General features: G+C 34.6%; 1 protein-coding gene across 4 annotated transcripts; it reads right to left on the bottom strand.

Moving 5' to 3' along the window:
• Window positions 1-234: 234 nt before the first annotated feature.
• LOC132174847 (uncharacterized) lies at window positions 235-15,906 on the bottom strand. Of its 4 annotated transcripts, XR_009439374.1 has the most exons (15): window positions 15,853-15,906; window positions 15,520-15,676; window positions 15,345-15,436; window positions 8,668-8,920; window positions 7,091-7,295; window positions 6,640-6,730; window positions 6,348-6,493; window positions 5,545-5,788; window positions 4,281-4,385; window positions 3,956-4,138; window positions 3,478-3,682; window positions 2,348-2,840; window positions 1,592-1,671; window positions 1,401-1,487; window positions 235-479 (listed from the first exon to the last, which is right to left on the bottom strand). XR_009439374.1 is itself a non-coding variant. In XM_059586553.1 (14 exons), the coding sequence occupies exons 3-14, from the start codon at window positions 15,366-15,368 to the stop codon at window positions 1,459-1,461; spliced, it is 2,058 nt and encodes a 685-aa protein (XP_059442536.1). In that variant the 5' UTR covers window positions 15,369-15,436; window positions 15,520-15,676; window positions 15,853-15,906; the 3' UTR covers window positions 1,192-1,458. The 4 variants fall into 4 exon arrangements, 3 of the variants coding, with proteins under 3 accessions (XP_059442536.1, XP_059442558.1, XP_059442550.1); XM_059586553.1 differs by lacking the exon at window positions 235-479 and having other exon boundaries at window positions 1,192-1,487; XM_059586575.1 differs by lacking the exons at window positions 235-479; window positions 15,345-15,436; window positions 15,520-15,676; window positions 15,853-15,906 and adding an exon at window positions 9,332-9,423 and having other exon boundaries at window positions 1,192-1,487.
• Window positions 15,907-16,102: the final 196 nt, after the last annotated feature.

Below are 16,102 nucleotides of genomic sequence, written 5' to 3'. Positions count from 1 at the left end.
AGAAAAATACTATACATCACACTAACATTCTACAAATACATTACTTTGCTAACAGGGCAAGGTGTATTAGCCATTGGATCATCCTTTATTAAAAAAAAAAAAAAAAAAAAAAAAAATCCAATGACTAATAGACCATAACATATCAACATAGTGACATTTGTGAAATATTGGTGTGGAATATAGCCTATGATGAAAAATAAAATAAAATTTCAAGTTGATTGGTACTCACAAATATAGGTAAGTGCCAAAGCTTGATAATTGTGGACGTTTAAAAATAAGAATTTGAGTGGAGCACCATACCTCCACAAATAATATAACATTCATCCTAAAGCATCTTTTTGGACTTGTCTAAACACCATTTGACTGTTGCCCTTCCAACGGAAGTTGGAAGTTTGAAAAATCTTGGTGCATAGGAAGTCTCTGAAAACATGTTATCCAAGAAATTCCAATAGTCTTGGCACTCTTTCAAAGTAGAAATCCTGCAAAATGCATGGCAACTTTATCCAAGGGGCTATCTTTCATCTTTGAGTTGTTTAAAACTAGATATCCGGACTGCTCTCCAAATGATACAATTCTATTTCTGGATTGAAATGCAAAACATAATGGAGATTCATTCAAGGAAAAGGACCAAATATGCTGTCATTTCGAGACAGCATTTAAACTAATAGCATGCTTGTTTTCCTGCCTTGCATTTTCTCTTTTATGCTTTGTTGCAAAAATTAGGCAAAAAGAAAAAGGCAAGGCATGGCAAACTAATCATGCCAGCCATTTGAAACACAAATACTTCCCAAGTATTGAGATCAAGCATTTGTGATTTGTATACTCTCTGCAATCAACACAAATATTACAGTTGTGCAATTTGAATGTCTTCAGCTTTATGCCCCTTTAAGTTTTGCAATTACTTTAGAAGAGTATATAATGATGAAGTCACTCTTTAAGTGGAATTCCATCTTTAAGTAATAAATTTTCTTTCTTCAAGTATAATGAATGTGGGATCAGAAATGTACACTTATTTTGTCAATCTTTACCTACAATATGATCATTGGAAATAAAATTATTCTTTTTAAAATAGAATAATAGGAATACCTGCATAATCATATTCATTCTCACAACAAATTATGATAATGGGGGAATTTGGTTCTTTTTGGGGTTATAGTTTATTCTAGTTCTAGTTAGTGACATGGGGAGGGGTGATGACATAAAATAACTGAAATTTAAAATTCTTGAGTAGCCTAAGTCCCTCTGAATGACAAATTCCCTTAATCATGCACATCATTAGAGGGAAAAATGAAGCTCAACAATAAATGCTTCTAAGGCTACTTCTTACCATAATCAGTGAGTCATAGTACAATCAATTAGAAAAAGAAATACCCTAAGTGCTTGCAGAAGTTAGTTGCTACCTTGTGCTTCAAGAGCATCCAGTGTACTTTTAAGGGCTAAACCCTTGAAAAAATCCAATTACTTTTTTTGTAGCCAGCCGCTCGAAGCTGCGAACATTTAAGGAAAACAAATGGTAAGTACAAAGGTGCAACATATAGAGAATTCAAAAATACAAAATTCATTTAGGTTACACAGGTAAAAGAAACCATACCTGAGAAATACAAACTGATAATTACAGAAACCATAATGGTAAGTATATATGACTTTTCACCAACACCAGCTGAAGTTGACCTGTAGTAAGAGTATACATGGCTCAGTAAAACAAGTTGTTCCGTTAAAGAAGCAATATGGACTTAGGGTGCGTTTAGGGTTGCGATTTTGCAAGAATAATTTGCGTTTTTAAAATATATCACAAAACGTAAGGCGTTTCGTATTGCAATTTAAAAAGCACTTAATTTAAAATAGGAAAAAAATATACGATTTCTATACGCAAGTTTGGAGGTGCTTATTTGAAAAAGAGCGAATTTAAACCAAAATTACGATTTCTCATAACAAATATTTAATAAAAAAGTATTTTTTAACATGTTTTACAGTTTACCTTTGCGATTTTAAAAAGTAGCGATTTAAAAAATGCAATTTTTAAAATCACAGTGATTGAAATCGAAATCTCAAACAGATCCTTAGAGCAAATGCCACCGAAGAAAACTGAATTTATTCACCAACAAAATCCAGAATCCATGTAATCAGACTTCACAGAACAATGGTCAACGAAGAAAGAAGCCAAAAGAGCAGAAACTAAGCAAGGAACCATACAAAACAAGGAGCCAATATAACATAAATTACCCAACCTTTTATTTTTTTTGGCCATAATCATCAGACAATATAACATAAATTACCCAACCTTTTAGTTTTTTTGGCCATAATCATCAGACACTTATCAAAACATGAGTACTTAATAGGAATATACCTATTCACAAGGTCCTTAACAGACTCAGTCATGACCCCAAACCCTAATGGAAAAAGCGGATCATAGTGTGAATCCCCAACATTCATTGGCAGTTGATCAGCAGTTCTGAACCATGTTCTGGGAAGCTTTCCGCTAAATCCATAGTCTCCAAAAAGGACATCAGTCACACCTTGGCCCTCAGTTCCTGGTAACCATGCTGCCACCAGGGCATTAATTGAGGAAAGATATGGTTCAATTACAATAGGTCTGCCAGAAATGATGACAACCACACACTTGACAGCCTCACAAACATTCTTAATGATGTTTGGGCCAGGATCCACCATAGTGAGGGTCATGCTGTCCCCTAAACTCTCAGCATAAGGGCGCTCTCCAACAACAACAATGGCATATTCAAAGCTGTTAGACTTGACAAAGTCGGCATCAGGATTCTCACGGTAGACAATGTCTGTGCTTGGGTCAACTGTTGAAGTGATGGCACCAAGGATGGTGGTTCCTACTCAATAACAGGAAATCTGTCAGTTTTATTTCTAAATCGTTATCTGGGATTTATTATCTACATTGAAAATGAGAAGGAATGGGGCTGTACCAAAAACTAAACAAAATGAATTAGAAAAGCCAATGATGAACAGTAGCTTGTACACCTTGTCTAGACAACAAGTGCTTATGTGAAGCTCACCAAACACCTATCTACTGAAAAAACATTCAAGCAAGATGCAATGAATCCCAACGAGTTTGACCAAAGTCATTGAAACAATTCCATAGATCATAGGGATTGATGTGCCCCAGTAAGATCATCTCCTCGGGAGCTGGTAAAATAAATTCTTAAAACACGGGATGGTATATAGAAAAGGGCTGCTTCTGCATATTATCTGCCAAATGTTCACATGCATCTCAGTGTTGACAGATATTGTCTGAGTTATTTGGAAATATTCAGAAGAAAACATTCATTTCCAAATATTTTCCAATCTGAGATGCAATTATCCATACTTATTAGCAATACCTGCCTGCCTAATCTCTAAACTGACAAACTCTAAGCAATCAATAAGCGGATCATATTTGTCATTGTGGTCCAATTTAGAGATGCTAAAAATTGGACTCAAGGCCTATTTGGTACATGTGAAAGAACTTACCCCTAGTATAGTTGTTGCCACTAAATCCTTGCCAATTGATTGTCCACCCACCACACTGATAACCCAAATTATCAGCATGACTACCAGCAACTAGGATCTTCGGAGCCTTCTTGGAAAGGGGTAGTAGTCCATTTGTTCTGTTTTCCCCATTCTTCAGTAGCACTAGTGATTTCCTCACAGCTTCTCTTGCCAAGTCTCTGTGTGGCTGGTCAAGCAATAGGAAATTAATTTGTTCATGGAAGTTAATTTTTTTATTTCCACTAGATTACCATGCATGCATTAACTAATTACATTTTGACCACACAGAATTTCAGAAAAATTATAAAGACCTTTTTGGCATGCAATTTCAATTAGAGATAGATTTTTCTCCCATCTAATTTAAGCTAACTACAGTGCAAGCCTAATTCATAAAGTAAATAGCACTTGGAAATTTTTAAATTGACAGACCAAGTTGAATTCTGGGAACAGATTGACTGACCTGGCTTCCAAGTTCATTGACTAGGCTGAAATCAGCCAGGGGGTTCTCAAAGAGACCCATGCTGAACTTGACAAGTAAAATCCTCGCCACAGCATCGTCGATACGATCCATTGGTATAATGTTGTTCTTGACCAGCTGGGTAAGTTCATCAATGAACTCAGCATATTTGAAAGGGATCATGACCTGTTAAACACAGAACCAAGCCTCTAAGTCTGACAATTTAATCGTTTCATCCAGATTGCATTTTGTATCAACTACAGTCCAACATCAATATAGATTTCTTTTTCGATTCTTCCGAGATTTGTCCCAAAAGATAGCCACTGACCATGTCGATGCCAGCTTGAATTGCAGCTTCGACAGAGTATGAGTAGTTGGAATGTGGTGGTGTGGTAATTCTATCAATACCCTCCCAATCTGAGATAACAAAACCCTGACAGTTAATAAAACATTAATTATAATTAGTAGGAGATATAGGAATAGTGGATGCATAGACAGAATAGAGGCACCTACTGTTAGACCAAAAAACAACAACGGCAGCAGCAACAACAAGAAGAAGAATAATAACAGAAAAGGTTGGAGGAATGCATAATATATTTTAAGCCTCAGTGTCAATCTAGAGGTGAAGCAAGAGCAAAAAGAATATGTGATACCTAAATTTACTGAAAATAAAAGCAGAAACTATAGTGAAGATTGATAGCTCAAAACATGTGAAAAAGTTACTGCTTCTGTAAATGGGATCAATCATTCATAAAGGACTTTACAGAGGAAGACCTTGCACATAAAATGACAGAAAGATAGATGAACAAGATGCGTATCAGGAGTGCCATTTGTTAATCAAAATATACCTATCAATTCTAAGAGAACATTCTTCATGGATAAAGTGTTACACAGTCGGGAAAACCTTTCAGAAAAAGAATGTAGCCAAAATGAAAATGTTGACACAGATAAGGGGAAATACTATAAGAGATAGAAAATGAAATGAATGCACTTGAGAGAAGCTCCATGTACAACAAGACCAACAAATTGATGAATATTAAGTGATTACTTTCATATTAAACAGGGTGAAGGTGTTCTAAAGAACAATTGTGTAAAATGATATGACTGCCAAATGATAAGGGGAAATACTATAAGAGAGAGAAAATGAAATGAATGCACTTGAGAGAAGCTCAATGTACAACAAGACCAACAAATTGATGAATATTAAGTGATTACTTTCATATTAAACAGGGCGTAGGTGCCAAGTGTTTGATGAAGGACTAGACTCAAGCTAGGGCTAGGTTGTCAAAGGGGATTCGCTAGCCAAACTCAAATAGTAAGTAGAGTACTGCATCTAAAGCTAAATAGACCACAAAATGGAATAAAGCAAGCAAAATATCTCTTTGAATTGGAGTATAATATGAAAGAAAACATCTTTTCATTGCTTAAAAAATGAAGCTGCCAGCACCAGGTGTTCAGTTCTATGTCTATGCCTAATTCTCACTGCATCAACATCAGGCAATCACTCTTCAGTGTACATCTGATCTAGCTACCATTATTAAATAACAGACAGGAAGCTACAAGAAGCCTGGAAATAAGAAAAAGACAGTAACCTTAAATTTAAGAGTGTCTTTCAGAAAGCCAGTAACTAGTTCATGGTTCGCATGCATCTTTACTCCATTCCAGCTGGAGTACGAGACCATAACTGTAGATACACCCTTGACAACGGAATCAGAATAGCCAGGCATGTGAATGCTGAGCAAACCATGCCAGTCAATCACTGTGTTCTTCTCATTGACGCCCTTGGTTGTCCCACCATCTCCCACAAAGTGCTTTGCACAAGCTGCCACCTTATTCCTGAAAGAAATTTATAAATTAAACGAAGGAGATAGTGAAAATTCAAATTAATATGAATTAGCAATTACGTATACAAATCAACCATGTGCTTTCTTCTTTTATTTTTTTTGTTTTTGTTTTGAGGATTGAATCCTGGGCATTCAGTATGGCATTTCAGCTATTGAGTTACTATCCCCTCAATCCATAAATATAAGAATAATGAGAAAGGCAGACATAGAGTAAATTATCAGAGACGCTAAAGCAGTTGTACACTAATTGTTGGGATGAAGAGGTTGTTAGTGCTTTTTCTCCTTTATTTTGGTTTAACAAAGTCATAGTTTTGTTTTATAAGCTGAAGTTCAGGTTGATAAGTTCGATGACTGCTATAACAGCCATAAGCCAGTCGTATTAATATGCCATCCTTTATTGGCTTTCAAAAAGGAGAAGAATTAGCAAATTAGGCACAAAAACTATACTGCATAACTCCCACAGTATGACATATCCTATGATGAAATTATGTTTCAATGTCCTAGCCTCCCTGTCCCCACAAAAAAATTTATTATTGTCATAGAGTTCATACTTTCCACCAACATATGGAACTCCCTTCCGAGAATTAGCAGGAATATCTCCTTGTAATCCAGGAATAATTTCCGTCATTTCTTGCACAATTTTGGGATCCTCACTGTAGCTTTCATAACACCGTCCCCACCTTGGATCTCTACAGACCTGGAGAAGGTTTCATACTTTCAGATAAAACACGCAGAGTTTTAAAACAAAGCACATATAAGGCATCCATTTCACAACTTCAAGATTTCAGTACACTATCTAAAAAATTATGATTTGGTTTAGAACAAATGCAGAATATATTTTACCGCAATGCATGGAGCAAAGACATAAGGAATTCCTGTGGCTCTGACTTCAGCAGCAGTTGCAGCACCAATCCTCCGCACCAGGTCAGGATCCCTATGTGTTAAAAGACTATTTCAATATAAGGAAGTCTACATATCTAGTTCAGTTTCTCCCTAGTCTAAACACAGAAATACACAGTAAATCATGCAAAATAGTTCTGTTTTAACATGATCCCTATGCATTAAAAGGTTATTTCAAATATAAGGAAGTATATTACTTCTCACCTGTTTGTAACACCATGATGGAAATCTATTCAAAAGAAATGCAACTTTAATAGGATTTAGTTGAACTGATACATTTAAAAGGCACTCAACCCTATAGATTTATAATGGAAGATGTTATCTCCTTGTGTGACTATGCCATTTCGAATGTGTTGTAAACTAAATGCCAAAACAATTTCAAATCTATACTTGCCTCGCAGCTCCAAGACCAATGTTATGAGGAAATATTGTAGCATTATAGACATTATTGTGTCCATGAACAGCATCAATGCCATAGATCATTGGAATGCCCAAACGAGTCGACAGAGACCCTTTCTGATATTCATTAATCATATTAATCCAATCCTCTGCACTAGCCTTTGGTAGTGGTACACTCCCACCACCACTCAATACACTGCCTGCAAATATCCAAACAAAGCTTCAGTCAACCTTTTCTTGTATACATTCATCTTCATTCTCTACGTTTTCCCATTGTCTTATTAATAATACACCATATTAATAAGACACCACTTTATTTTAGTTTATCTCTAATGGAATATGTAAAATTACACCCATATTTATTTTATTTGACAAGTAAAACAAACCCATCTTTTAAACTAAGACATTACAAACTTCACATTCAATAGGGGAGGGGAGAGGAAGTGTAACGACCCGGAGAAAAGCACTAGCCACATTTGTGCTACCACACCAAAATAATTAGTCAATTTGGAGCTTCCCTAGAATTCATTTTAAAGCCTAGATTCACATAGTAACTAGGCAATATGAGACTTAACACTCATGACTATTTTTATAAATCACCCACTATATGTGGGCTACTTCTCATCTTCCCAATATGGGACTAGAGTGTTACACAGAGAGAGAGAGAGAGAGAGAGAGAGTAATGTAACTAAAGCATCAAGCAAACAAAAAAGCATAGACGCAACTCCAACAGTAGCTCAAAGATTTTAGTGTCCCAAGAGTCTACATATACTATTGTTAGAGTCTGCACAAAAGTAGGAATTTTAGTATCCACGTGACTTATAATTTGATATTATATGTACTTATGTACACTACTTCAGTACAGGTATTTAATAGTAAAAAATTAGAGCACATACAACTCAAAAGTCATCTATGAAGTTAAAGAATCAAGAAATTTCCTTAAACCAATGAGCAAAGCAAAATGTTGTATTTAAAAATCTATAATCTAAGTTGTTGCCTTGTCACTTGAACTCTGCTATCAATAACTATAACTTCCAAACATTTCATGAAAAATCAACAAATTTGATATCTTTACCAAAGAGATTCTCAAAGATGTTTCACTTCAAACTTCATGGGTGTTAGAATATAAATTAAATGATTAAATTCATCAATTTCTATCGGCTTAAACTTTTGGGATAAATGGTAATTTAACATGGTCTCAGAACAAAGGTCCTAAGTTCAAACCACGTCTTTGTCATTCAGCTTCAATTTTAATTAAATATTTTATGTGTTGAGCCGCACCTATTAAGGAGGAGTTTGAGTCCACACATAAGGAATAGTGTTAGAATATAAATTAAATGATTAAATTCATCAATTCCTAACTGCTTAAGCTTAAATGATTAGATTTAATAAGAGAAAAATCACCCCTATGATTCAGAGCAAAAGTATAAAACCGAGTGTAGGACCATACAACAAACACCAAAATTGACCCATTACATTAAAAAATGCCACAAAGTGAAATCATTCAAAACTAAACATGGAATGCCATAAATTCAAATGCATATAGAAAGCCTTTGTGTAGGGTCTTTTTACCAATGAAGTAGGACTTCATAACCTCAGCATTGGCCACAGTCCTGTCAATCTGAACCATCTGACCAATCTTCTCCTCCAAACTCATTCGGCTCAACAAGTCCTTAACCCGAACTGCCGCCATTTGGTTTGGGTCTTTGTATGTCATGTACTCTGCATCTGCCAGTGAAGCCCACCACCACCACAAGCATAGTATCCCCACTATTTGGATCAAAACCCTAACCATCTTCTTTCTCCTTCCAGCTGGTATCCCACACTAAAACAAAGATAACCCAATTACTTAAACAAAGTGAAAAACATATCTTTTTGCTTGGCTGCTAAGAAAAATGTAGGAAAAGAAAGTATCACGGATTATTTTTTTCTGGGTCCTATCCACATTTCCAGGAAAAAGCAACTACAGCTTAAAAGCTCAAGAATTCGATTCAGCAATGCCTCTTATTCTCTTTTCCTTACCTTTCCTTAAAGTTCTCTCACTTGAGAAATCACAGTCACTGAGCAACAAAGTTCTTGTGTGTGTGTGTGTGAGAGAGAGAGAGAGAGAGAGAGAGAGCATAAAGGGGAAGCAAATCAAAGAAAGATACTTTAGCGAAATGTGAATGTGACTTAGCAGTGATCTATAAAGCTAATGAACGACAAAATGAGTGGCGGCTTGGTTTCGATGATGAACCTGACTCGCCTGAGATCTTTTTGCACGAACAGTGCACAATTTTATGCACTCAACCACTTGCAGGCTCTCTGCAATGTGGTCGCGTGAGACAACAACCGATGCTGCAACTGTCGCCTTAACTCTAGTCTTATGTAAACTCAACTAGAGTCAATGGAATTCTTCCTAAATATCTCGGGCTCGTCCAACATGTGTTGGAAAATATGGATGAAAAGAAAAACATAAATCCTATTCACGCTTCTACTTCAATATTTTCAATAATAAGTTAGTGGAACTGATTTATTAGTTATAGTGAAAAGATATTTTCACTTTTTGAGTAAACAAAAATATTTATTAATTATAATTAAGTGAATATTTTTCAGTTAAAATAAAGTGAAAACGATCCTAATTTTAAGTTCGTTGGCGTGGCATTGATAATTACTATTGAATTTAAGTGCATATTTGTTGATATTAGCGAGTATGTACTTAAAAGTGTTAGACAAATATAATAATGATTTTTACTACTACATCAACGAATGTGCATTTGAAAGCGTGAGAGCAAGAGTGTGTATAGTATTTTTCAAAATAAAAAATACTACCAAAGGCAAAAAAAAAAAAAAAAAATACAAGGACTACAAGTAATGCAAAGTAGGTGCAATGCATTGCAAAACAAACAATATTGGATTAACAATTCTTCTCAAAACCAAGAAAAAAATCAAGAATTTGAGAGAAAACAGATAAACAACTACTCCTACAGCATTTCTTATTGAAAATTAAAGAAGAACAAACATAAATTGCCTCTACAATCGCCCAGCTAGCTAGGTGATAGTCTGAGTGTGACTCAGTGTATATCATGGAGTTTGAGAATAATAGTCATAGGAACATGTTATATTGTAAATATCACTCAGAGAAATCAAAGCTTAATGCAGTCTTATGGCTTTATCTAGTGGACATAGGTCATAGGCCGAATCACGTATATCTTTGTGTTACTATCTTATTATATCCGCATTACTAGTTTCTTACAATAACATGTATTTATCATAACTAGACCCATAAACTTATTAAAACACTTAAATAAAGTCGATTATCAAATTGGCACTATCCCATCCAAATTAATGGGTCTACTAACTGTTCGGACAAGAATGCGATAAACACAAATAAAACCCTAAAATCATCCCTCATTCGGATGAGCTCCACACGAGATGGTAAATGACCAATTTTAGTTCTTTACTCGTTCGGACGAGTACAGAACGTTTCAATGAACAAACGTCTCTAATCTCCAATTTAGTTATCACTTCGAACATCTCTAATCTCCCAATGGTCCCAATTGATTCAATATGACAATTATGAATCATAACCACTATATCCCACTTAAAAGTCGCCTTAATGAACATTTTAATACCTTCAAATGGCTAGGGCTCTGTGTTGAGTTCGATCAATTGAGCTTCGATTGAGGAATCTATCAAGGCTCTCGAGTTTTTGTATTGCATTGTTTTGCACTAATTTGGGCGATCGAGCTTCGATATCAATTGACTAAGATAGTTCATTTTAACTCAACCATGTTTTATTCAAAATATTTTAGAGCTCCTCAATGCCTCATAGTGTCCAAAGCCCAATTCCTGTGAACGTGTCAGATGACACAGGGTGGCATTGCACTAGGTTCCATCGTATAAGAAAGAGAAGTGGAGGAGTATTTAAAATCAATGTCAAAGTATCATTTTTCTTTTTTATGTTGTTCATATTTTTCTCACACAAGATTTATTACATGCATATTTGGCATAGTGGAAGTAAAAAAATTGAGAACAAGTTTAAAATAGAGAGGAAAAAACCTCAAAAATATTATTCTGAATATTCTACATGCTCAAGTCATATGGTATCTACATCTTTATATAGAGGATAAATTAGACCTGGAAAAGGAAATTACTTACATATTACTCCCATTTAATCATTTATAGACTATTATTGTTATTGGCAAACTTTCTTATTACTTGCATATTATTTTTATTATTTTTAGTCTTTTAGATACTCTAATTACTTGTGAAAGTACAATTGGTTTAAAAACCCTTTTCCGCCATTTGTCATACATTAATATCACGTAATTGTTTTGAATTAACAGATGAAAACCATACTAAGGTTCATATTGAAAGTCATGCCCTTAGAGGGCAAACATGAACATAACACAATTCAAAATGGGGGCTCTTTTTGCTTATCATTTTTTGTTGTGGTGTCAATTTGTGTTCACGTGTCGGGTTGAGTCAAGACATGAATATAAGATTATATAGATCAACTATAACCCGGCCTATTTAATTAAACAGATCAAACCGTTCAAGCATAACCTTCTAATTTTGTATTAAGTTAGAATCAAGTTCGCGAGTTATGTTAAAAATTGTCAGGCATTATGTCGCGTGTTAGGTTTGGCTCGTATCGAGGCATGAGTATAAGATTATATAGATCAATCATAACCGAACACATTTAATTAAACGAGCTAGTCAGACTCCTCAATCCTTTAATTTTGTGTTGGATTTATGTAGGGTTCACGTGTCCTTTAAAAAGGTTGCCACCCTTAATATTTTGGATATGTGGCGTGAAATGTGATATGTTTTAAACTAGAAGAATCCATACATTGACAGTGTTAGATGAACTTAAAAGGAGGTAAAGTAATAAGTTAGCTTTATATCGTTTTGTGTTTTCTCAAAATAAGTAGGTATAAGTTATACCCAACCTACCAATACCATACCCAGGTTTTCCTCACAAAAAAATGCGAATTCGGTCAAATATTAGGACACACATGCGGGGCGGGTTACGGGTAGGAATAACCCTAAACCTAAAAACCTAATACCCACAAACCATAACCCCATCTCTTTCCTTCAAGCCGCCTCTTCTTTCTTTATGTTCTTCCTCTTGCTTTCATTTTTTTCTTCTTTCCTCTTTCTCTCTCTCTTAGGTGCCTCCCTCTCTCTCATTTGCACAGATTGCACCTCTCTCTCTCTCTCTCTCTCTCTCTCTCTCTGTGTGGGACCTGGTTGATGCCCAAACCCGCATAATCCACCTCGCCCTGCACAACCCGAAACTTGACGGATATTGTTCATTATATTAGGACTGCGGGTCTAATTTTTTAATACCCACAACCTGCAGGTCATGTACCCAATACTTGGCCCAGCCTAATCTGACCCATGCCCACCCCTAGGTATAACCCATAGAAAACATTCTTTCCAACGTAGGCTCTACAGAAAAGAAAAGAAAAGAAAAAATTAAAAACTCTTTTCAGCTTTTATCTCTCTCTCTCTCACACACACACACACACACACACACACACACATATATATATATATATATATATAAGATACAGAAAACACTTATTCACATATCCAAAATTTCAAAAAACCTAATAATACAATAATTGTAAGAAGGTCTCCTATTAGAAAGGGCCAAAAGTGCACGAGGTCCGAGCCAATGAGCCATAGTCAGAAATCTGATCAAGTCATGATAAAATTCAGTCCAATGGGCTTCCTTCGCTGGCTTTAGCCCTGTATTATTAGGGCTGGGTTGGGTAGATTGGACAGGCTACGAACACTCACGGTCTGGCTCCTAAGCTAAAAAATAATGACAATAATAATAAGGAAAAAATTAAATATAGTCCTCAAATTTTCATGTCGTTATAATTTCATCTTTAGGTTTTTAATTTCAACAATTAGTTTTTTTTTTTTTTTTTTTGGCAAATATGTCCCTCCATTAACTTATAGTTCATTTAATAAACAGTTTACTACATCAGACTAATCAATTAATGTTACATGGCTTTCGTTTTGATATGTCAAGTGCTAATTGTACGTATGTCTACGTACCATAATTACTTTAAATTATAAATACACCATAAACAATTTTTTTAAGAAAATTAAAAAATTTCTTTTATTTAGGGTATACTTGTAATTTAAAGTATTTGTGCAACATCATACATTATATGTCAAATGAGAGTCACATGATATTAATTGATTAGTTTGAAATGATATATTGTTAATTAATTGGAGGTCACATTGACAGAGAGGCCTATTTGAAACCAGAGAAAAACCTAATTACCTAATTAAAAAAATAAGAATTAAATTAAAATCCCAAAAAAACTTTAGGATTAAATTTGATATTTTTTTTAATAACAAAATAGTTTCCTGAGAAATGATGATGGTGGCGGGGAAGTAATGCTGCTTGGTTTTTTTTTGGAAGGCAATAATTTGTCACATGGATTCCTGAGGACGTAGTTGAGACCGTTCCAGGTCATTAACATATAATTAAGCCATGTGATTGATTGGTGCTACTTTGTTTTTTTTTATAAATATTTCAATGAGAAAACCTTTTATCGGGATGATCTTGATAACACCCATTTTACAGCTCCCAATCAATAATTGACACATAAGCAAAAACATTTTTTTTTTTTGATAAGTAAAAAGAGTGAAAAGACACATAAGCAAAAACATAAAAAGTGCACACAAAAAAAGTTGGACCAAAATACACTAGATTTTAGGGTGATAAAATCCCTAAAGGATTAATTTTGTACCTCTAGGTTTTAGTTTTGAATCCAAAAATGAGTTTTGAAACATTAGAAACGGGTTTTGAGGCATTAAAAGCGGGTTTTGGGGCATTAGAAACGGGTTTTGAGACATTAGAAACAGATTTTGAGATATTAGAAACAGGTTTTGAGGCGGGTCAAGGCCGGCAGGGTTTGAGGCGTTCACCACCAACCAGACTCGTGGGTCCGGCGAGACCCACAGCGTGGGTCTAGCTTGGGTCTTGTCGGCTACAATTTTTTTTTTCTCTAATTTGGTGTGATGATTCTCGCTTTTATTTTTTGCATTTTTTTTAAATTGATGATGTGTCACATAGTAATTGGAGGCTGCAAAAAGGGTGTTATCAAGATGGACCTGATAGTAGGAGCTCTCTATTTTAATATTTTAATTTTCTTATGACCAATAAATTGGTATAATAATTTAGACAATTTAGTGATTATCAGCATAGAGAGAAAAGTATCCAAATGATATGTTTTTTGGTCTTTGGGAAAAGGTTGAAGTTGTGAAGAGATGGGATAAGATTTGATAGATTTTTTATTAGGTTCAAATCTTATGAAAGTATGAGAAAAGAAAAAGAAAAAGAAAAAGGAGAAAAAATGTCTCTTTTAGGACAAGGAAAATGCCAAGAACAGCAACTATTAATATTCTCTAACACAATTTTCTATTTTTTTTTATTATTATTTTATATAGTAGCTTTTGACAAAATGCCAAGAAAAGCAGCTGTCAACAGTAGCAATATGCAAGATCTACATTGTGCAGCAAATCATGTTGTTTTTTCATATTATCTCTTGTTAAATCAGGTCCTCAGAGTTTTATTTTATTGATAAAAATTGCGATTTTAAATTAAATCTCAGAAAATAGATTGTTTGAAATTGTGTTTTTAAAAAATTGCGATTTAAAGAATATAGAAAATCCATGTTTTCAAATTATAGGTAAGAGGTGTTTTTTTGAAAACTTAAAGACCAACCTGCAATTTTGCTAAACGCTTAATTGCGTTTTTAAAAATCACTTTTAAAAATTAAAAACCCTAAGTAGACTAATGACTAAACCCTAGGGCAACGCCCATTTATTGACGTAGGGTAACGCTCATTTATTGGATTGCATAAAATAATCTAGCGCAATGCTCATTTATTGAATTTCAAAATACTCTCAACTCTTGAAAATTAAATATTTATAGCCGCCCCCATAAACAATATAAATATTTTGCTTTGACTTCTGCATGAAAATTTAATCTTTGGGGTCCTGTGGATGAATCCCATGTTGCTGAGGAGTGAGGATGACTATAGTTTATTAGTGTTAAATTGAAGTTGACTCAATTAGATAAAATGTTGCTGTTGCTTCTTTTATGTAATCCTCTCACAAAGACACCTATTTAATTTAATTTCCTAAAGATACAAGCAATGTGTGTGTACAAGAAATACTGAACAATTATGTGCATATAATTTATAAAAATGATATAAATAAATAAAGAGAAGACTAACCATTGGCCATTTCCACATTGACATTGACACAAGAAGATTAGCTAATAACCAGAGCCAAGAATCAAGATGCACCTCTAAAACATTTGCCAAAGCTGTCAGAAGAAAAGGAGTTAGAAAACGAAAATAATAGTGAAGATCATCAAGTGAAAATTGAACTCCATCAAAGGTTCCTTACTCAGTCAATCAATCTTCTAATGTTGCTTCCAGATAAAGTCACAGACAATTGTTTGAAGAAAAGGAGCAATGGAAAGCTAACCCAAAGGGTGTGGCTTTGTTCTTTGTACAGCCATTACAAATTCCTCAAAGAATTCTTCAATAATGGGTGTTTTCTTCTGCAACCACCATGAAAGCCACTGTTTAGTGGGTTTTTCTTTTTTCTTTTTTTCTGTTTCTCTTCTACTGATGCAACTACTAGTGTGCATTCCTGAAAGAAACAGAGTAGCCAAAAGCCGAGAAAAACTAAAAGTTATGTGAAATCTGAAATCAGAAGTGGGGAGAAATCATTTACCTGAAATCTGAAATCTGGTTGCAAATTGGCAGGTTGACTAAGCAAGATGTACAGAACATAAAGAGAGCCTAATATTTGCACCTTTTCTAGGTTGTCTTTGCCAAAACGTGGGTTCCATGAAGAGTCATCAATTTCCATTGTGGACTATTATGTCCTCTTACATGTATTTTCTTTGGTTTTTGCCACAGGGATATATGTGGGATTCAAAGAGTGAAGAAAAAGTATAAGTTAGGTTGGGTGAGACAACAAC

This window comes from Corylus avellana, chromosome ca1 (genome assembly GCF_901000735.1).
Source record: "Corylus avellana chromosome ca1, CavTom2PMs-1.0".
NCBI classification, from domain to species: domain Eukaryota; kingdom Viridiplantae; phylum Streptophyta; class Magnoliopsida; order Fagales; family Betulaceae; genus Corylus; species Corylus avellana.
The sequence above is the reverse complement of the archived record's forward strand: the minus strand, read 5'-3'. Positions and strand labels throughout refer to the sequence as shown.

Bases quoted from the DNA above. Each gene is read 5' to 3' on its own strand.
- LOC132174847 (XM_059586553.1), bottom strand. From the start codon at position 15,368: ATGTCAATGTGGAAATGGCCAATG. The intron at 7,296-8,667 runs GTAAAAAGACCC...GGATATTTGCAG, and splicing joins TATGAAGTCCTACTTCATTG to GCAGTGTATTGAGTGGTGGT. The intron at 2,841-3,477 runs GTAAGTTCTTTC...GTTATTGAGTAG, and splicing joins TGGCAACAACTATACTAGGG to GAACCACCATCCTTGGTGCC.